The sequence below is a fragment of the Pan paniscus genome, chromosome 13 (genome assembly GCF_029289425.2).
Source record: "Pan paniscus chromosome 13, NHGRI_mPanPan1-v2.0_pri, whole genome shotgun sequence".
NCBI lineage: Eukaryota > Metazoa > Chordata > Mammalia > Primates > Hominidae > Pan > Pan paniscus.
In genome coordinates, this window is record NC_073262.2 from 135435401 (window position 1) to 135457743 (window position 22343).

At 41.2% G+C, this 22343-nt stretch overlaps 1 protein-coding gene across 25 annotated transcripts in view; it reads left to right on the top strand.

The window, feature by feature from the left end:
* Positions 1-22343, top strand: part of GIGYF2 (GRB10 interacting GYF protein 2) — a 160576-nt gene that overhangs the window by 132569 nt on the left and 5664 nt on the right. For all 25 annotated transcript variants that reach the window (XM_063595303.1, XM_008965735.5, XM_003813135.5 and 22 more), the window contains 7 exons: positions 3032-3268; positions 10003-10125; positions 14205-14414; positions 14528-14733; positions 15891-16045; positions 17498-17733; positions 20435-20582. In XM_063595303.1, the coding sequence (XP_063451373.1) occupies positions 3032-3268; positions 10003-10125; positions 14205-14414; positions 14528-14733; positions 15891-16045; positions 17498-17733; positions 20435-20582 (1315 nt within the window). The remainder of the gene's footprint in view (positions 1-3031; positions 3269-10002; positions 10126-14204; positions 14415-14527; positions 14734-15890; positions 16046-17497; positions 17734-20434; positions 20583-22343) is intronic.

The window sequence follows — 22343 nt, forward strand, 5'->3', positions numbered from 1 at the left end:
GCCCTTAGGCAAAACATAAATAAAAATCTTACATGTATTTTTTCAAAGTTATGCTTTCTGATTAGTAGACAGTTGACAGTAGACAGTTGGCAGGCAGGGAAAGGTAGACTCTTCTTTGATTTCTCTCTGGTGTTCATTCATTCGTTTGTTTGTTTGTTTATTTTTATTGACAGCGTCCCACTCTGTCGCCCAGGCTGGAGTGCACTGGTGTGATTATAACTCACTACAACCTTGAACTCCAGGGGCTCAAGCGATCTTCCTGTCTCAGCCTCTCAAGTACCTGGGACTGCAGGCACATGCCCCATGCCTGGCTAATTTTTACTTTACGTTTTTGGAGACAGGAGTCTCACTGTATTGCCCAGTCTCATCTCAAATTCCTGACCTCATGTGATCCTCTCACTTCAGCTTCCTTAGTAGTTGGGATTACAGGCACAAACCACTGGGCCTGGCTCAGTATACTTGTTCTTATTTTCGTTTTTAGTTCATTGATGTTTAGTTCAGCTTTTATAATTACATGTGTGACAGTTGGTCCAACCATGGTACTCTGTCATTATAAGAAACTAGAACCCCCAAATCATTTTATTTAATGTTTAAGAACATAGATTTTTTTTTATTGGTAGACTTTATTTTTAGAACAGTGTTAGATTTTCAGAGAAGCTGGGAATATAATACACAGAGCTTCCATATTTCCCCTTGCACACAGTTTCCCCAGCTGTTAATATCTTACATGAGTATGGTACATTTGTTACAACTAATAAACTGGTGCTAATGCATTATTATTAACTAACATCCATTGTTTATTGAGATTTTTAAAGCTTTTCCCTAATGTCCTTTTTCTGTTCCAGGATTCCATTCAGAATATCATATTAGCTGGGCACAGTGGCTAACACTTGTAATCCCCATGACTCAAGAGGCTGAGGCAGAAGGATCGCTGAGGCCAGGAGTTCAAGAACATCCTGAGCAACATAGCGAGACCCTGTCTCTACCAAAAAAAAAATAATGATAATAACTTGTAAAAAAGAGAATATCATATTACATTTAGCTGTCATGTCTCTTTAGGCCCTTCTTGGCTATGACAGTTTCTTAGACTTCCTTGTTTTTGATGACTTTGACAGTTTTAAGAAATATTGGTTAGTAGATTATAGGGTACCCCTTGATTGGAATTTATCTGAAGTTTTTCTCATGAATAGACTGGACTATGGGTATTTGGGAGGAAGATCACAGAGGCAAGGTGGCATTTTCATTACGTCAAATCAAGGGGTACACGTATTGCCAACAGTGTTTGGGACTGCTGATGTAGACCTTGATCACCTGGCTGAAGTAGTATTTGCCAGGTTTCTCCACTGTAAGTTACCTCCCCCCTTACTACTGTAAGTAGTACTGTAAGTCAGGACTGTACTGACTCCTTGGAAGTCACTCTGTGCAGTCCACACTTAAGAATGTAGAGTTTTGCTTACTTTTGCCTGTGTTCTAAATTGAGATTTTTTTTCAGAAACCTAAATTCTGTTAGACATAGATAGCTTCCAAGTTACATTGTGTGTTGATTCATTCTTTGGTTTATTCATTTAACAGTTAACATGTTTAGTTAATGTACTACATGCCAGTTATTGTGCTTGTTTTCTGGTGGAGTATAAGACTTTTTAGGAAATTGTTTCTGTCCTCAAGAAGCACAGCCTATGTGTGCGATGAATATACAAGAAGTAAGCACCATCATTAGGATACTTTCAGCTCCAAAATAAAAATACCCATTTAAGGTGGCTTTAATAATAAATGAAATTGTTGCCTCACACTCTAAGGAGGTCTGCCCATCAGCCTGTTGTACACTTGCTTCAGTGATTCAGTGAATGCCATTAAGTATTTACGGCCTTTGCATACTCCTCCTCTGCCATTTCCTGGTGTGTTGACTTTTGAGTTCAGATGTTTCACGTCATGGTTAAGAGTTTTGGATATCACAGTGTGTGCAACCTGTATCCAGACAGGAAATGGCCCTTCTCTCATGCTTTCTTCCTTTTATCTGGGAAGAATTTCTTCCTTAGAGGTCTCCCAGTAGACATCTCTTTGACCCCAGTTGGATCACATGGCTACCCCTAGTTAACACTGGAAGCTTAAAAGCAAAATCTGACATTTTAAACCTCTGATGTGGCAGGAGGCTTTGTCTGCAAGGAATAAGCCTGACAAAGGTAGTGGTTATTGGATAGATAGAAACAGGAGCTGCCATAGGTGGACTAGAAGCAAATAGATAAGGACAGGGTGTAGTTGACCTTAATCAAAAGGCAAAGGTGAAGTATACCTCCTAAAGGCTAGGCGAGTCTCCGAGTGGCTGACTTCTATCTGACCTACGTTTTAAAGAATGAAGTAGAGGAATATGATATGGGTAAGACAAAGCATTGCAGACACAGCAGACAGACTCCAAAGATGAAGGGAATTTCTTAGTGAAATGAGTTCCGCAGGGCACAATGGAATGGTTTTGAGGGAAGGAAGCAGAAGGAAAATGAGCCCAGGTGAGGGCAAATGCAGTAGATGGTAGAGGACTGGTTGAGGAGAGATGTTCTGAAGGGCCCATGGGCCACAAGGGGCAAGAGCCAGGGATGGAATTCTGTGGTCTTGGAAAGTTGCTTTGGTTCCAGAACTGGCTGGTGCTTTCATGGTAATCAGCTTTCTTACAAGGTATTGGTAGCTCTTAGCGCTCAGCACCCTGAAAGGCCTGCTCACCTCACATGTTGGAGCAGTGTTTCCAGGAGACTTTCCTGTAGTTGATGGTGAGCTGCTTCGAGATCAGAGCTTTGACTGCACATGTTTAAAATGACAGTCCTTTAATTAAAATTTCATCCTGTAAGCATACCAGGCCTTTGTGGCTACTATAAATATATTTTAAAAGAAAGGTTACTTCTACCTTGCATCATCATGAGCAGAGTTTCTGCTTTCTCTGTCATTTCTATAGCCATTTGACAGAAGCTTTCAAAAGTGAGTCAGATTTTTTCCCCCCACAATTAATAAAATTTTTATATCTTTAATTTTTCCTTCTGGAAAGGAAGAGGAGGCTGCAAAATGGGCCCGGGAAGAAGAAGAAGCCCAGCGTCGATTAGAGGAGAACCGGCTGCGGATGGAAGAGGAGGCAGCCAGACTCCGGCATGAGGAAGAAGAACGGAAGAGAAAGGAGCTGGAGGTCCAGCGGCAGAAGGAGTTAATGCGCCAGAGGCAGCAGCAGCAAGAGGCTCTCCGGAGGTTGCAGCAGCAGCAGCAGCAACAACAGCTGGCGCAGATGAAGGTAAAGCCCGAGGCATCAACCTTAGGAGCTCCTTGCTAACATTTTTTAGTTAGGTAGGTGCTGGCTGTACCAGTAGCAGTAAAACTGTACTTTCTTTCTTTCTTTTTTTAATATTAAAATACTTTAAATTATTTATTTATTTTTGAGACTGGGTCTCACTCCCATCACCCAGGCTGGAGTGCAGTGGTGCGATCTTGGTTCACTGTAACCTCAACTTCCTTGGGCAGCTCATATGATCCTCCCACCTCAGCCTTCCCAGTAGCTGAGACTACAGGCATGCCCCACCACACCCAGCTAGTTTTTTATATTTTTAGTAGAGATGGTGTTTCACTGTGTTGCCCAGTGCTGGGATTACAGGTGTGAGCCACTGTGCCCGGTACTTTCTTTATCGTTGGATATTAGTACTTTGGTTTTTTGATCATCAATAAGATACATAATGCACATACTTTGTATTAGGCATTTAAATGATAGAGGAGTAAACAAGAGGATAGGACATGAGCAGCAATGCAGGCCAAACAAGTAAATCTGTTTGGTTTGTAAATTTAATGTGGCTCAGTAAACACTGGAGTGCCTATTCCATACCAGTTCAGCGCTGCTGAGACAAAGATAAATGAGACAAGGCAGTTGCTCCCAGAGAGCTCACCAACTTAAAAATATAGGCATGTAAACATTCAGATGTGTAAATGGGAACTAGAATTTAGGGCTTGAAACAGAGTTGGCCATAGGCATTTATTGAAAGTTACATTAAGAGGTGATATATACAAAGTGTTGTTTTAAAGAGGATTCAAAACTTTTTTTTTTTTTTTTTAATAAGGAGAAAGTGAATACTGGGAGCCTAGTAAAGAGGCTGTGTTGGTGCTGGTGTGAATGAATAGGAGAGGCCAGCAGGAGGGAGCTGGCCTGATAGCAGTCAGCAAGAATTAATTACTCTCTGGAGCTGAGGGAGGAAGGCAGAAGCTGGGGTGCCTGCCAGATAAGTTTCAGTGACTGAGAAGATAGTGGAACTGTTGATGGAATTGGAGTAATTGGGAAGGGAGGAGCAGACTTATGGCAGGTTCTGCATAACTTCATGCTGGGTCTGCAGTGCGCAGTAAGGTTTAGTGTCCCCTATCTTCAAGTAGCTCACAGGTTAGACACATAAACAGGCAAGTAGAATACAGTATGGTGAGTATAGTGGGAGAGGTGGCATGGAGTCAGTCATTCTCAGAGTTCCGTCACTTGGGAACTTGTGAGATGTGCAGATTTGCACCCCAGACCTATTGAATCAGAACCTCTAAGGGTGGAACTGAGAAATCTTGTATTTAAACAAACCCATGCTCTCTAAAATGTGAGAACCACTGTCCATCTGGGAAGTTTGGAGAGGCTTCTTGAAAAAAGGTAACTTCCAAACTGAGTCTGGCTTTCAACATTTTTACTATGACGTGTCTGTTTGTGGATCTCCTTGTGTTTAATCTACTCAGAATTCATGGTGCTTCCTGGATGTATAGATTAATGTTTTTCCATAAACTGGAGAAGTTTTTAGCCATTATTTCTTCAATTGTGTGTTCTGTTCCTTTCTCTCTCTCCTTCAGGCACTTGAGTGATACTTATGTTGATGCACTTCATGCACTTAATGGTGTCTCATTTCTCTAAGGCTCTCTTCAGTTTTCATGTTCTTCTCTCTATTCTTTGTGTAATCTGTATTGATCTATCTTTAAGTTTCTTTCTTTTGCCAGTTCAGATATACTATAGTGTACCTCTAGTGATTTTTTTTTAACTAAAAGTTTTTTATATATATTTAGGGCATGCAAGTGTAGTTTTCTTAATTGCATATATTGCACAGTGGTGAAGTCCGGGCTTTTCGTGTACTTATCTCCTAAATAGTGAGCATTGTACCCAGTAGGTGATTGTTCAACCCTTACTCACCTCGTATTCTCCCAGCTTTGGGGGTCTCCAGTGTCCATTATTCCACTTTGTGTGCCTGTTTGTTTAGCCCCCACTTATAAGTGAGAACATGCAGTATTTGACTTTCTGTTTCTGGGTTACCTTACTTAGGACAATAGCCTCCAGTTCCATCTGTGTTGCTGTGAAAGACAAGATTTCATTCTTTTTTGTGGCTGAGTAGCATTCCATGCCTTATATAAACACCACATTTTCTTTATCCAATCTTCTGTTGATGGGCAGTTTTTAATTTCAGTTATTATACTTTGGTACTCCAGAATTTCCTTTTGGTTTTTTAAAAAATATCATCTATCTCTTTATCAATATTCTTTATTTGGTGTGACACTGTCATGATACCTTCCTTTACTACTTTAGTTATAGCTTCCTTAGGTTCCCTGAACAACTTTTATAACATATGCGAAGTCTTTGTGAAATCTGACATCTTGTTCACTCTCACAGGCAGTTTTTGTTGCCTGCTTTTTTCCCCAGTGTATGGGTTATACTTTCCTGTTTCTTGCATGTATCGTAATTTTTTATTGGCAGCTGGACTTTTTGATAATGTCTTCTAGCAACTCTGGGTATCTCCACCGGCCCTTCCCAGCTTGATTTTCTTACTTGTTTGTTTATTTGTTTTGTGACTGGATGGATTATTTTAGTGGAGTCCAGCTCTCCCCTCCTCCCCCCGACCATGTTGAAGCCCTTGCTCTTGCCCATGTTGGGGATATAGCACTGGGTGTGCCCAGAGTGACTCCGAGGTGACCGTGGGTTTGGCAGGGCTCTCTTTGATTGTCTTTTCCACACCCAGCTGTTTCACTCCACTTATTGCTAGCTGATTGCTCTGTTGTTCTTAACCCATTTCCCATTTGCCCTGAGAATATCCCTGGTGGTGCGTGTGGCTGCAGCGCTGACCCCGAGATAACTCTCGGATTACAATCCTAACCTTACCCCTAAATGCTTTTCAGAGAATTATATCCAAACAGCACTGATGCAGTTAGGACAGCTTGTTGGAACAGAAAACAGATGCCAAATGATCTAGGAAAAAAACCCTGCGAGTTAGCCCTGGGTAAACGCTGCAGCTGCACATGCTGCCAGCACATATTCTCAGGGCAGATGGGAAATGGGTTAAAATTGTCCTGGGCTGGGTGCAGTGGCTCACGCCTATAATCCCAGCACTTTGGGAGGCCAAGGCTGGTGGTTCGCTGGAGCTCAGGAATTCAGTACCAGCCTGGGCAACATGGTGAAACCCCATCTCTACATATATATATATATATATGTATATATATATGTAGAATTTATATATAAATATATATACTTATATATTTATATATAAATATAAATATATAAAAATATAAATATATATAAATATATATATATAAATAAATAAATTATTCAGGCGTGGTGATGTGTGCCTGTGGTCCTAGCTACTCGGGAGGCTGAGGTGGGAAGATCACTTGAGCCTGGGAGACGGAGGTTATAGTGAGCCAAAATCATACCACTGCACTCCAGCCTGGGTGGACGGAGTGAGACCCTGTCTCAAAAAAAAAAAAAAACAAAAAATAATCTCTTGGGGCATACACTGACAGACTGATCCACTTAAATTCAGGTTTCTTTGAAGAAATAGCTCCTGAGGTCTATATATGAAATTTGTTTTGACTCCGGGAGGATTTCTTCTAGTTTTCTTTAACTAGTTTTCTCAGATAAGGTAGCAGCCTCCTACAGTTTAGCCTGTATCTCCTATGAATCTACCAGTCTCCTCCTAATTGCCTTTTATCCCAACTTCTACTGTTTCTGAAAACACCATTAGGCTTGAACTCATCCACTATCTGTTGCAAATAAAGTCAGTTCCTTTGGGAAGAAACCTGGAGCTTTCTGTTTTCTACCTGTTTCCTACACTACTACCCTCAGACAAAAATCTCTCAGTCAGCTCTGGAAGTGGGCACAGTGGTCTGCTTTCCTCTAACATTTGCTGAAGGGTGGGCAGAATAGTAGCCTCAGGTATTCTTGGCTTGCCTCTCCTGATGGCTTGGCCCGGCCAGCTGCATTGGTGATCACGACCCTAGTGTTGGTGTTGCTGTGGTCAAGAGTTTCCATCCTATGAGTGGGGCTGGGCACAAGAAGAGAGCCTCCACATCTGTTGCACTTGTTTGGAACTTAGCATTTGTCACAGGTGACTGGCATCAGGGTGAGACACACCGATGTGCTTTTCCCAGGAAGAAAGCCTGCTGACTGATGGCTGAGGGGAGAAGGGAGCCGTGTCTTGACTGTACCAGTCTAGAGTGGAGTTTCTGTCTCATTAAGCTGGGAGGAGAGAAGGAGAGTAGGTCTTGGTTTAAGTATCACCAACTCTTGCTGTTCTTACTGAGTTTTAGCAAATATTCTTGAATAAACTTTTTTTTCATTTGCTGTATGCCCTTAGGAGTATTTCCAGAGACTTTATTTATTTTTTTGAGACAGGGTCTGGCTCTGTCGCCCAGGCTGGAGTGCAGTGACACGATCTCGGCTCACTGCAACCTCCGCCTCCTGAGTTCAAGCGATCCTCCTGGCCTCAGCCTCCCAAGTAGCTGGATTAAAGGTGTGCACCACCACACCCAGCTACTTTTTTTTTTTTATTTTTAGTAGAAATGGGGTTTTGCCATGTTGGCCAGGCTGATGTCAAACTCCTGACCTCAAGTGATCCGCCTGCCTCGGCCTCCCAAAGTGCTGGGATTACAGGTGTGAGGCCCTGCTGCCAGCCAGAGAGTTTAAATGATTATTTTTAAAATGATCTTCACCAGTTTTGCCAGGGAGCAGGTCCACGCAGCTCCTCATGCTGTCATTCCGACAGTGAAACAGTTATTTCTTAAAGCAAAACCAGTGTTGAAATGTAAGGTAGCAATGTCAGCTCAGAACAAGAAGAGTATAGTTTTAAAAATCAGTGAAGGACATTAGGCATTCGGGGGTCCCTATTTGCTTTTGATTTGTCAATCTGAGAAGCATGATTGACACACTGCAGTTCTCCTGAGTGGGCATTATAGGGTGGGCTGGTAAGTGTCATGAGGCAATGTTGAAAGAGCTCTGGGATATTATTTCCGATATACAAAGAAGACTTAAGGAAAATGAAAGCTATCAGCAGACGTAAGTCTATATAAGGAAGACTTAACTTTGGTCTGTAGAGCAGACCTATGAAATATAGAGTATATATTTTGTGTGTATATATACCTAGAGAAAGAGCGTGTGTATGTATATGTATATGTGTGTACGTGTGTGTGCATGTATATATATATATACACGCATATGTATGTGTGTGTATATAGAGAGAAATAGAGAGTCGGGCCAGGGAGGAGAGAGAAAATAAATATATTTTGGCACAGCAATAGGAAGATTCTCAGAGGTGCCCGTGAGGATAGATGGCCATTTCTGGAGGCACTGCCTCTATTCCCAGTCCTGGCTGAGTTCTGCTGAAGCGGGCTTGAAAGATTGTTTCCTGATTACCATGGGGTGACACATCTACTGTGATTTTAGACAACATCAGTGGTTACTGGCTGCATCAGAATGATTAAAATATGCTGATTCTCCTGCCTTCCCTTCTGATCTTCTGATTGATTAGGTGTGGTGGAGCCAGGGCCTCTACATTTTTATAGGTCCCTTCAGGTTATGCTGCCAGTTTGAGATCTACTGCCTTACTTGATCTTGATAGTGCCTTCAAATGAGTCATTTCCTGTGGAGACAAAGTTAATTTTTGCTCAGTTTTGCCTCTCAACACCTCCCTCCCCCAGTCTTTGTTAACTTCCCTCTGCACCCCTCCCCCACCCCAGGGCAGGTGCATTTTGAGAGAAATGCCCTATTGTCTGTCATATTGGCTAAAAAATGTTAAGAGTTGATTATGTTCAGTAGTGTTGAAGACATTCATTTGAAGAGTTGTTTGGCAGTATCAGTGATGGTTTAAACTGTTTATACCTTTTATCCTATCAATATCCACTGTTATAGATTTCTGCTGTAGGTCCATTCTTTTGGGGACTGTTTGGCATTTTATTTGTTTTGATCTATGTTCATGTATTATTTTTATTAAATACATTTTTTAAGTCTGGTTAGGTTTCTTTTTTATTGTGTTCGCTTGTTTGATGCCTCAGTATTAAAAGTGTGTCTTTTTCTGGCCAGGAAGAGCAAGGGGTTCTCTGAGAATAATCAGGCTTTGAGAATATTGAAATATTCAGGACCTAGATATTTATACTCTATTTTAGTCAATAATCTTAAGGGATGGGAAAAATAAAATTATTGATTAAAAGCAGCTTAATGCTCATGACTAGAAGCTACAGCCTGGTTAACAGTGGCTCCCTTTCATAAAGGCTGATCAAGAACTATGCCAGCATCTCTCATGAGATGAGAAATCTCATGGTGCTACCCTCAGAAATCGTGTCCTTAACACTTTCACTGGACAGCAGCATATCATGTCCTTCGTTGCTTTCGTCAATTAAAAAATCCTTAAGCCAATTTAGTGAATCTTTTGTTTACTCCTCTTTATGGTTGTATATTGCTGTTTATGTCAGTACCAGATGTAACAAATTTGTTGTCACCAAGTGGTAGATGAAATGTAAGTGTGTATGTGTATTATAAGTTGTTTTAAAATAAACTTAGGTTTGGAGCAGTGACAAAAACTTAAGCAAAAGAAGCTGAGAGGATAGTAAGTAAAAGCAATGAAGAAGGAAATTTGAATTGAATGTGGTAAATGGAGCTGAGAGAAATGCATTTGTTCTGGGTATACATAATGCATTATTGCTTCTTTGTTTCCTGTCCACATTTCCTCATGAACTTTCTGGCCTTCCCTTTTTTGTTAGCTTCCTTCTTCTTCAACGTGGGGCCAGCAGTCCAATACAACAGCATGTCAGTCCCAGGCCACGCTGTCGTTGGCTGAAATCCAAAAACTAGAGGAAGAACGAGAACGGCAGCTTCGAGAAGAGGTAAAATTTTAAAGTAAAAGGGATCTAGTCAAGCGATGTTCCAGAATATCTAGCATGCATTATGGGTTAGTGGTTACTGAGGACAATTACTGTCAGAATTGTTGTGTGTCTGAATTGGACGTTCATTATTAAACTTCAGCCCATAATTTGGTTACCCTAGCAAATGTGAAGGATCTCATAGGAATAACATGAAGATTGAGTAACATAACTGTTCAGTTTTCTTAAAGATTTTACTGTAGTTCTTGAGAAGAACTCATAAATAAAACTACATGGGTTGTTCAAAATTGTGGGTGAGTTGTGTGCAGATAATCTTTTATAAGTCTGATGTCTAGAAAGCAGAATATGTTTTTCTCTAAAGACACTGGGTTCCCTGACTAGTCTAGAAAAATATGACAGAAATAAAGTACCTCTGCTTTTAAGTGTATATCCTGTAGTTCATCATTAGGGTAGGAAGGATACAAAAGAGTATAAAAGGGAAGGGGAATAACACAGCGTTTGACAGAGAGGAGAAAATGAATAATTTTCATAGTTTGGTTCAGTATGCCATTCGATGCTCATTCATTCATTCATTCATTCAACACATGTTTACTGAGTACCTATTCACTTAAGGTCTGGGGATATAGCTGAGTCTAAAACAGGCAAGATTTTCTGCATTCATGAAGCTGACCCTCTGGTTGAGAAGAGAAAAGTAGAAAATGAAGCGTATGAGAGGTTGATAAGTGTCAGAGAGGTAACAAGGGAAGGTGGGTAGGGAGAGTGTTGGGAGTCAGGGATAGTGATGGTGTGGTGGATTGTCCAAATTTAGGTAGTGTGTTCTGAGAAGGCCTCTGAAAAGGTGACATAATATAGCAGAGTCTTGAAGATGCTTTATGTGGATATGATTTGAGGTAGAGCAGTCAATTTGTTAGAGAATGTAAGTTGTCATTTTTGGATCTGGGTCATGTGGTTCACTGAAATTAGGAGGGCTTTGGATACACAAGGAGAAGTGGGAATTGTCTATATGTGTTTACCATGTAGTGTGCTTGAAGTCATCCAGTAAGATAAGATGTTTCTTCACACTTGAAGATGACCTTATTTCCCACCTTTATTTAAGAAAAAAAAAAAAGGATTGAACTTTCTCTGGAATCATCTTTCTCTAAAAGGTTATCAACAAATGGATGCAGAACAGAGTATGTCTCTCCCTTCAAAGCTAGAAATTATTCCACTAATTTTGATCCCTACTGAATGAGAAGATAATAATAGTGGTAATGACAAGGAATCACAGGTCTTCTCCTGTCTACCAGAAGTTAATAATTATTTCATTTGTGTTTTATTTTTCTTTTTTTTTCTTTTAGAGACTGAGTCTTGCTCTGTCACCCAGGCAGGAGTGCAGTGGCGCGATCTCGGCTCACTGCAGCCTCCACCTCCTGAGTTCAAGTGATTCTCCTGCCTCAGCCTCCCGAGTAGCTGGGATTACAGGCACTTGCCACCACCACCAGCTTTTTTTTTTTTTTTTAAGTATTTTTAGTAGAGACGGAGTTTCACCATGTTGGCCAGGCTGGTTTCAAACTCCTGACCTCAAGTGATCCACCCGCCTCGGCCTCCCAAAGTGCTGGGATAACAGGCATGAGCCACCGTGCCCGGCCTTCATTTGTATTTTCATTTAATTTTCTTGGAACTTTTAAGTCTTCCTGTACCCTTTATAAGGGTGCCTCTTAATACACATTTCACATATTTCTTATGTAGAAAAACCCAAGATGATTTTATTTCATTATCATCCCTGGAGGCATCCTTTCTGGGGGCCTCTAACCTGTTCCAGTCAGGACACTCTCAGCTTGCTTTATAGCTGCTGTTTTGTTTTTCTTGAGTTCCTGTTATTTACATGTTTCTCCCAGGACTGATTTTGATTTTCTCATGTTTTTTCTCCTGTTTTCCATCTCTGTGCTTTTATCTTTTTTGATAAGAGCTCGCTGTGTCTCCTGGGCTGGAATGTAGCTAGGACTACAGGTGTGTGCCACCATGCCTGGCTAATTTAAAAAAAAAATTTTTTTTTTGAGACGGGTGTCACTGCATTACCTGGGCTGCCCTCAAACTCCTGAGCTCAAGCGATCTTCCCACCTTGGCCTCCCAAAGTGTTGGGATTATAGGCATGGGCCACCACGCCCTGCCCTTTTTATCTTTCTATGGGGCATTTTCTCAGTTTTACCTGCAGTCCTTCTATTGGGCTTCTCCTGTTAGAGACAGGGTCTTGCTCTGTCACCCAGGCTGGAGTGCAGTGGTGTGATGGTAACTCACTGTAACCTTGGTAACTCACTGTAACCTTGAACTCCTGAGCTCAAGTGATTCTCCTGCCTAGGCTTCCCAAAATGTTGGGTATTACAGGCATGAGCTACCACACCTGGCCCTGTTGAGCTTTTAATATATGCTATATCAAACATCTGTGAGTCCTTATTTTGTTCTTTAAGTATTTTTTATAGCCTTTTATTGTTTCATTAAATGCACCATCTTACCTCTCTAAGGATATTACTTACTGATAGCTTCTTAAAAAGCCAACTCCTATTTTCCCGTTCTCTTATTTCTATTTCTGCTGAATTATTTTTGTTTTGGTCTTTGGCTTTTATGTTAGAAGTTTATGTCAAATGTTTGGTAATTCTGGGCTGTTTGTTCCTATTTACAAATAAGGCACTCAGAAGCTGATTGGAGGTTCTGGTATGTACAGCACCTTGATGGGCTTTCCTATAATAGATTCTGGCTGGGTTGTTCTGTTGGGGACCTCCACCCCCACCCCAACTCCAATTTGTTGGTACCTACTTATAGGTGTGTTCTCTTGTCAAGCTGGTTGGCTTCCCCACAGGATAATGTGCCAGTCCGATTTGGCTTCTTCAGACAGGGAATGTTCGGTTTTCTGCTGTGGTGAGGGAGAGTGAATTGCCTAACTGCATAGAGTGTGGGAGGCAATCTGGAGTCTTACTGCTTCTTTTTACAGCCTTTCATCCAGTCTTCCTCTGTTTGAGAGACTCAGCACCTCCAGTTCCTGAGCCTTCTTTGTGAATCTGCCTGTTTCTGAGCTCCTTTACTTAGATTTCAATTTATTAGGTCTGTTACATTGGTTCTCATTATTTATCTGCTTTTCAGATTTTAAAAAATCTGTTCTGTTTTCTTTGTCCTCATGTGTTTATGCTGTGTGTATGTATGTGTGTGTGTGTGTGTGTGTGTGTGTGTGTATATATATATATATAAAATCTGTCATTTTGGTGGGGGCTTTAGGAAGTAAACATGTGTTTTATTTCTGTGCTTAACCAAAAGCCTACTTAATTTTTAAGAAGTAATTCTGGCCAGGCGCGGTGGCTCACTCCTGTAATCCTAGCACTTTGGGAGGCTGAGGCGGGTGGATTACAAGGTCAGGAGTTCGAGACCAGCCTGACCAACATGGTGAAACCCCGTCTCTACTAAAAATACAAAAATTAGCCAGGCGTGGTGTGGTGGCAGGCGCCTGTAATCCCAGCTACTCAGGAGGCCGAGGCAGGAGAATTACTTGAACCCGGGAGGCGGAGGTTGCAGTGAGCTGAGATCGTGCCATTGCACTCCAGCCTGGGCGACAGAGCGAGACCCTGTCTCAAAAAAAAAAAAAAAAAAGTAATTCTGAGGCCGGGCACTGTGGCTCACGCCTGTAATCCCAGCACTTTGGGAAGCCGAGGTGGGCAGATCGCTTGAGGCCAGGAGTTCGAGACCAGCCCAGCCAATATGGTGAAATCCCATCTCTACTAAAAATACAAAAAATTAACCGGGCATCGTGGCTTGAACCTGGGAGGCGGAGGTTCCAGTGGGCTGAGAGTGTGCCACTGCACTCCAGCCTGGGCGGAAGAGTGAGACACAGTCTCAACAACAATAAAAAAAGAAGTAATTTTGCATTTCATGTTTTTATTCTCCTTTTTAATACTGTTAGCGATTTACATTTTTATTTGCAACAGCAGAATTTAATCCCATCAAGTTAATTTTATGTAGCTACTATGTATTTACATTCCATTTAGTATACTGGATATTTATAACTATTATCTAAAAACAGGAATCCTCAGCTAGCTTCTGTTTTTATGCAACAGCAAAGGCGCCAGCAGAGGGAGTTGATGAAAGCTCTTCAGCAGCAGCAGCAGCAGCAACAGCAGAAACTCTCAGGTTGGGGGAATGTCAGCAAACCTTCAGGTACCACGAAATCTCTTCTGGAGATCCAGCAGGAAGAGGCCAGGCAAATGCAAAAGCAGCAGCAGCAGCAGCAGCAACACCAGCAACCAAACAGAGCTCGTAACAATACGGTGTGTGCATTTTCCTAAGCTGTCGTTGTATGGACTAGTATTATCTTTTCTGACTGTCTTCTTATCTTTTTAACATGACTCACGATAATCATTTTTCTCTTTTTCTTTAACAGCATTCCAACCTGCACACCAGCATTGGGAATTCTGTTTGGGGCTCTATAAATACTGGTCCTCCTAACCAGTGGGCATCTGACCTAGTCAGTAGTATTTGGAGTAATGCTGACACTAAAAACTCCAACATGGGATTCTGGGATGATGCAGTGAAAGAGGTGGGACCTAGGAATTCAACAAATAAAAATAAAAACAACGCCAGTCTCAGGTAGGGCTCAAAATGACCACACCTATGCACCTTGGTTGGTTGGGAGGTGGGGATGGAGGAAGTGGGATGTTGGGTGGGCAGGAAAAGGTAGTTATTGAGTTTTTGCTTACCGTTTTCATCTGTGTTCAAGCACATGCAGTCATAATTATGGTGATTGCTTTCTTCCCCATAGAAACACATTCGTATTATTTCTTGGGGCTCCTGCTGAGCACTTATTCTATCGCCTAGCACATGGTAACCACTTAATAAATATTAGGAATAGTATAATGTTTTTGTTGTGTTGTTGAACATTTCTCCAAGGTATTCTCTAGATACCTTAGCATTTTTCCTATATTTGTATTTTTAAGTAATTTATGCTATTAATATGAGTATTATAAAATACCTCTGTAATGACCTTAAACCTATTTATTTTTATAAGTTAGTTACATTTTCATCTTCATCTTTCTTTCTTCAATATACAGTGTTGTTGAACGAGCATGGGTTTTAGTGTTAAATACATGAACTCAAATCCCAGCACTACCACTTATTAGCTGTGTGACCTTGGGCAAGAGGGAACCTCTTTGGGCCTCAGTTCCCTCATCGGTAAAATGAAGATAATAATAACAACTTTATGCATGTAATTGTAAAGATTAAATGAATACACGATAAGTAGTAAGTGCCTGGCACATAGTAACTACTTAATAAATGGTAGTGTTGTCAGATTGTTTCTTCTTGATTTAGGGCCTAACATATTATGAATAGAACAATAAATTTCTGTTAGTTTATTGAGCATCTTTGCCAGGCACTGTGCTGTAGGCCTTTTCATAGAACATCTTTATTACTTATGATAACCCAAAAAAGTTGTTAGTACCGTTTTACAGATGAGGAGACTGAGGCTTAGTAAAATTAAACAACTTACCTAAGGACACGTAGGAAGAATTTCATCATTTTTTCTAAGTAGAAACCCTGTATCCACAAATTAGGATATATTAACTGAGGCTAGATTTTAAGGGTATATCCAATCCAAATATTTGAATTTTTTTCTTTTTTGGAGCCAAGCATTGGATTATTTACTGGGCATCCATCCAGTATTGCCAAGACATTATTTATGGTGTTGTACTATAATCATATAGTAACAGTTTCTGGGAATATAATATCACCCTATTGTTTTGCTTTAGTAAATCTGTAGGTGTGTCTAACCGGCAGAATAAGAAAGTAGAAGAAGAAGAAAAGTTGCTGAAGCTCTTTCAGGGAGTAAATAAAGCCCAAGATGGATTTACGCAGTGGTGTGAACAGATGCTTCATGCCCTTAATACGGCAAATAACTTGGATGGTAAGAATTGGGGAGGGAAACCCGGCTTGTGGAATGACAGAGCAGGACCCACAGAGAGGCTGGCAAATTTGAACAGTGGGCCAAAAGTCAAAAGATGAAATCTAAGGAGGTCAACTCCTGCACCTGCCATAGGAACTTGACTCTTTAATAGTATTACTTGTGAGAAAAGTCCAGTAATACTAAACTCAAATAGATTATTGGTGGTTGTCAAAAAGTAAATGCCATCTTAGACTGCCTTAATGATACACAGGACAGAGGAGGTCTTAGTTCCATACTGTTCATTTTATGGGGAATATTGCCAGCTATGTCAAGTTAAAAAAAGTAACTCTCATGCTGGGGACAAAGGTCAACCTGGACAAGTGATGGCTGAAGTGATGTGACATCATTCCCTTTCTACCTTTGGGGGAGGGAATGGGAATTGTGATAAAGCAAGTACACTTATTTTGTGTGAGATAAAACTAGGACCAATGTGCAGAAGTGAAAAGGCTTTGGCACAGTTTAGAGAAAAACTTGCTCATGGTTAGCTGTTTACAAACAGAACTGTCTCCCATCCCTGAATATTTGAAGAGAGACTGGTCAACATGTCAGGATTCCCCTAACTAATAGGCTGAATTGAATTAGTCCACCTCTGATACCCTGTCTAAAGCCAAGAAACTGTGAAAAATAGCAGTAAAGGAATTAAAGAGTTCCTTTGCAGCAGTGTAACAATGGTTTAAAAGCCTACAGAGAAAACAATTTTAAATAACAGTAATGGCTGCCATGCATTAAGCACCTACCATGTGCTAGGCACTCTCTTGGAGTTAACATGCAGCATCCCAGTTATTTGATTAGCAGTGATTTTTAAAGATACCTTTACAAGATAGGTGATATTATCCCCATTTTATAAATTAGGAAACAGAGGCTCAGAATGGTTAAATAACTCATCAAGGTCACACAGCCAGCAAATTTCAGAGTCAGGTTTTAAACCCATGTTTGTCTAACTCTGATACTCATGCTTTTCTGCTATACCACACACTGCTTACATTTTCCATTTGATTTCTCTCTAAAAAATCTCAGTGGATTGAAAGTTCCAGGAGGATATAGCTGTTTTCTTTAGTGTATGTTGTAGTGCCTGACACATATCATAGGAGTTAATAAATACTGATTGAATTTGAGGGTTCTTAAGGAAAGAATGAATCCCCAAATTACTTCAGCCTTAGTCAAGTAACTGTTTCAGTCAGTATAACATTCAGTGAAATTAAACATGTGATATGGATGTTGTGATTATAGTGTTTTTTTCATTTCTATAGGGTAGATAAAAGAATATTTAAACACAATTGCTGCATACTTACCAAGTTTCTGTCATTAATGTTTGATTAGGTATAAAGATACATTAAAAATGGAAACTGATTTTTGTAAGTTCTCTTTCATTATTTCATTGTTACCCTTATCTTCTCCCCTCCCATTTTGCAGTTCCCACATTTGTTTCTTTCCTGAAAGAAGTAGAATCTCCTTATGAGGTCCATGATTATATCAGGGCCTATTTAGGAGATACTTCTGAGGCCAAGGAGTTTGCCAAGCAGTTCCTTGAGCGCCGTGCCAAACAGAAAGCCAACCAGCAGCGTCAGCAGCAGCAGCTGCCACAGCAGCAGCAGCAGCAGCAGCAGCAGCAGCCGCCACAGCAGCCGCCACAGCAGCCACAACAGCAGGTATAAAGTAGTGTAGTGTATGCGGTACCTCTGAGGATTAATACCTTTAGATGTTGAGTAACCCAAGAAATGAAAATTAATACAAAGGTACCATTTTTGTATATCCAATAACCATGCTTTAAAAAATGTGTATACTTCATATTTTCAAATTACTTGTCCAGATACCTTTGTGTATCTCCCAAATAGCAAGTACAACCATTCATTTTACACTAGGTTTACCAGTTCCATTTTTCTTGGTTTGTATTTGTGTCATAGTTAGATTGCACATTTCAACATGTCAGACCCATAGATCTGGTTTTGAAAAGTTAAAACTTAAAATGTTGAATTTTCCAGTGTTCAGGATGCACTGTATTGAGTACTGACAACACTGCAGCATGCCAGATATTTCATGTTGTTGTTGGGGATGTAAAAAATACAGCAGTGATTCTCATTATTCACAGTAGTTATATTCTGTAAAGTCCCCATGAACACTGAATTTGAGCAAATACTGAACCATTGCTCCTAGGGGATATATAGGGTTAGGTTCCCATAAACTTCTAGTCACAATATTTTTCTCACCAGATCAGTACATAACCTTGTTTTATGTGTGTGTCTTTTTAAAGACACCTCATTTAATATATGTTGATTCATTAACATTGAACTCACAACTAATAGCACTACTATTCGTGCCCAAATGAAGCTTATCCAGTACACGTATTTTCTTCCTAAGGCACCTCACAGCCTTCCTGTGCTTAGGAACAACAACCAGTTCTTCAGCACTATAGTTGAGGGCCACTTTACACAGCGAAATCTGGTGGCTCATGTCTGTAATCCCAGCACTTTGGGAGGCCGAGACAGGTGGATCACGAGGTCAGGAGTTCAAAACCAGCTTGGCCAACATGATGAAATACCGTCTCTACGAAAAATACAAAGATTAGCCAGGCATGGTGGTGTGCTCCTATAGTCCCAGCTACTCGGGAGGCTGAGGCAGGAAATTGCTTGAACCTGGGAGGCAGAGGTTGCAGTGAGCCAAGATCACACCGCTGCACTCCAGCCTGGGTGACAGAGTGAGACTGCCTCAAAAAACAAACAAACAAACAAAAAGTGAAATCATTAACAAAAAGCACAAAAATTTGGAAAACATGGCACTAAATAGACCACAAAAAGGGCACTTGTTGGCAGTATTGAGAACTGTAACAAGAAGGCATTGTTTCCTTGTTCTACCTTAACTGGGAATATATGCCTTTAGCATCTCATGTTTTTTGCTCTGAGTATGTGTATTTCTAGAATGACCATAAAAGCACTACAAGTATTCATTTTGGGGTTACAAATACATTTTAACAAGTAGGTGAATTCACAAATATGGAATCTGTGAGAATCAATTCTACAAGTTTTCTGAAAGACAAGATGGCAAGGCTCATGGAAGGGCTTAAAGATATTCATATCCTTTACTCCTGTAATTGTTATTCTAGAGATAATCAGTATTCATTATGGGTCACTTACGATGAGGATGTGGAAGATACAGAGAAGTACAAGGCATTTAACATCCAACTGGGTAATGGGCTAACAGGCATAAATTGAAGGAAAAGTGAAAGATGTAAACACTGAAACACTAGGAAAAACAAATTTTTTTTTTGGGAGGAAGTGTCACTCTGTTGCCCAAGCTGGAGTGCAGTAGCGCGATCTCAGCTCACTGCAACCTCCAACTCCCGGGTTCAGGCAATTCTCCTTCCTCAGACTCCCGAGTAGCTGGGACTACAGGCACGCACCACCTGTAGTCTAATTTTTCCTAGTTTTGGTAGAGACTGGGTTTAACTATGTTGGCCAGGCTGGTCTTGAACTCCCGACCTCATGATCCGCCCGCCTCAGTCTCCCAAAGTGCTGGGATTACAGGCATGAGCTACCACGCCCGGCCCTAGGAAAAATATTTTAAGGAGAAGGCATCATACAGCAATATAGAAGGCTCTTTGCATTTGTGAAATGGCTTCTCTGTGGGCTAAAACAGGAAGATGGAAGCCCAGTAAGCACGTGCACCCATGGGCGCACGCATACACTCACACCAGGCTTGTCCTTCCACAGAGCTTTTTCCACTTCTCCCCCACTACTACCACCTGTGCCTTCAACTGGCTCATTGGCTAATAAGAGCCACAAGTAGGCGTGAAGGGCTAGTAGGCAATTTCATAGTGTAACCAGTTGGTAGAAAGTATACAGACAGTATTTTTGGGCCAGATCGTTTCTGGGATTGCTGATAGGAATAAGGTACACAACTTTAACTTTGTTTGGTAATATGCCACCCCTGTCCTCTCTGTCCTGGGGCCCAGGGAACAAAGAGACTTTCTGCTCTTGGTTAGGTGAGAGGTGTATATTGCTAGGGTGCAGTGGTCTGCTCATGATTATTTGCGGTATTCATTTCCTAGCATTTGATACAGACTCTGTATGTACCAGAGAAGTTCTGCCGTCACAGCAGGGTGGAAACCCAGAGTTAACCAGGACAGGCTTTGTGGAGGCACTGAGCCCTGAGTGGGATGTCTTGGTCTAAATAGAGGAAAATGGTGGCTCAGTGGCCGCTCTTGATTTTATTGTTAGAACATGTGATGAAAAGCTTTTTGTTTTTCTGCTTTTAAGCTCGTTCTTGATAAGGTGAGGACAAACCAAACATTTTCCTAGGGTGAGCCAAGTCTGAATCTGCTGTGTAATCTCAGTCATGCTGCTTATTTCACAGGACTCTGTGTGGGGGATGAACCACAGTACACTCCATTCAGTATTTCAGACCAATCAAAGCAACAACCAACAATCCAATTTTGAGGCTGTGCAGAGTGGCAAGAAGAAGAAAAAGCAGAAGATGGTCCGAGCAGATCCCAGTTTATTAGGTGAGCACGGTCCTAGTCTCAGCTGAGTGTTGGAGGAGTGCAGGTGATACCAGTTATCCTGTGTGAGTTTCCATTGAGCATTGTTTTTCAAGAAGGGAAATATTTCTTTTTATCAATAACTAATGTTTTAACTGGTTCAAAATAAGTAGCCAGTATTTACTGGGCATCTCAGTGCAGGACCTGTGCCTCATGTAATAACAACTTATATTGTATGGTGCTTTAAAGTATTGTTTGGTGCTTTAAAGTATTCTTTGATATTTAATATGAATTTCCCTGGAGGATCCTTAGTAATTTAGTTGGAAAATGATGCTAATAATGAACGATACTAAAAGTATGTTAAAAACTTAAATGCTTATTTGTATTGAAAGCAGACCATTAATCCAATCAGGTGTTCGAAGAAGAGAACCAGTATACGTTCATAATCACTCTATGTATCATATAATTCTCAGAATTACTTTGCATTATGAGGTGACATCCCAGTTTCACCAATAATGAGTAGACCAAGGCACAGAGATTCAGAACATTTCCCAGTGTTACATAGCTTTCTGCTATGGGATGCTGGGATTTCAAGGCAGGCCTGTTTTCTTTCCACCCTTCTGTGTTACCCACGGCTATTTTTATCTAGCATTATGGACCATGCAAGGCAGGCTGGGCACAGTGGCTCACTTTGGGAAGCTGAGGTAGGTGGGTCACTTGAGGCCAGGAGTTTGAGACCAGCTGGGGTAACGTAGCGAGACCATATCTCTAAAAAAAATTTTGAAAACAGGCATGGTGGTGCCCACCTATTGTCCCAGCTACTTGGGAGAATGAGGCAGGGGGATTCCTTGACCAGGAGTTAAAGGCTGCAGTGAGCTGTGATCATGCCACTGCACTCTAGCTTCTCGGAAAAGGTGACATCTGAATTTGGGCTTTGAAAGAATGGCAGAAAGGATGGGGAATATTGTTTCAGGAATAACAAACAGTATAGGCTGCCCATGTTTTTTGCAACAGTGATGAAACTAACATTTTTTTTTTCTTTTTCTTTTTCTTTGAGATGGAGTCTCACTCTTGCTCAGGCTGGAGTGCAGTGGCGTGATCTCAGCTCACTGCAACCTCTGCCTCCCGGGTTCAAGCGATTCTCTTGCCTCAGCCTCCTGAGTAGCTGAGACTACAGGCACATGCCGCCACACCTGGCTAATTTTTGTATTTTTAGTAGAGAGGGGTTTTTGCCATGTTGGCCAGGCTGGTCTTGAACTCCTGACTTCAGGTGATCTTCTTGCCTTGGCCTCCCAAAGTGCTGGGATTACAGGTGTGAACCGCCATGCCCGGCCCTAAAATTATTTTCTATTTGTGAATGTAAAATTAGTGGCTATAAAACCATGTTGTCTGCAATAGAATACATTCGCAAGGATGGAAGTTCCGGTTGTTGTCCTGTCAGGAGGGCAGAACAGTGAGGAGGCTGCAGTATAGACTAGGTAAAAGATACCAGTGACTTGGAATAGGGTTTTGGTAGTGGGGACGAAAAGGAGTTAGATGGATTTCAGAAATGTAGGGGATAGAATTAACTGGACAAGAAGAGTGGAAAGGTCTCAGGCTTGGGGACCAGGATGGATGGATGGTGTTGCCATTTGCTGTGAAATGATAAGCAGTGGAACATGGCACAGGCTGAGGGGAATTGAGTGTTGACTGGGTTGAGTTTGAAATGTCTGTGGGACATCATGAAGAGCGTGAGACCCCACACAGTGAGAGGCAGGTGGTAACCTTACTGTACCCTTGGTAGGA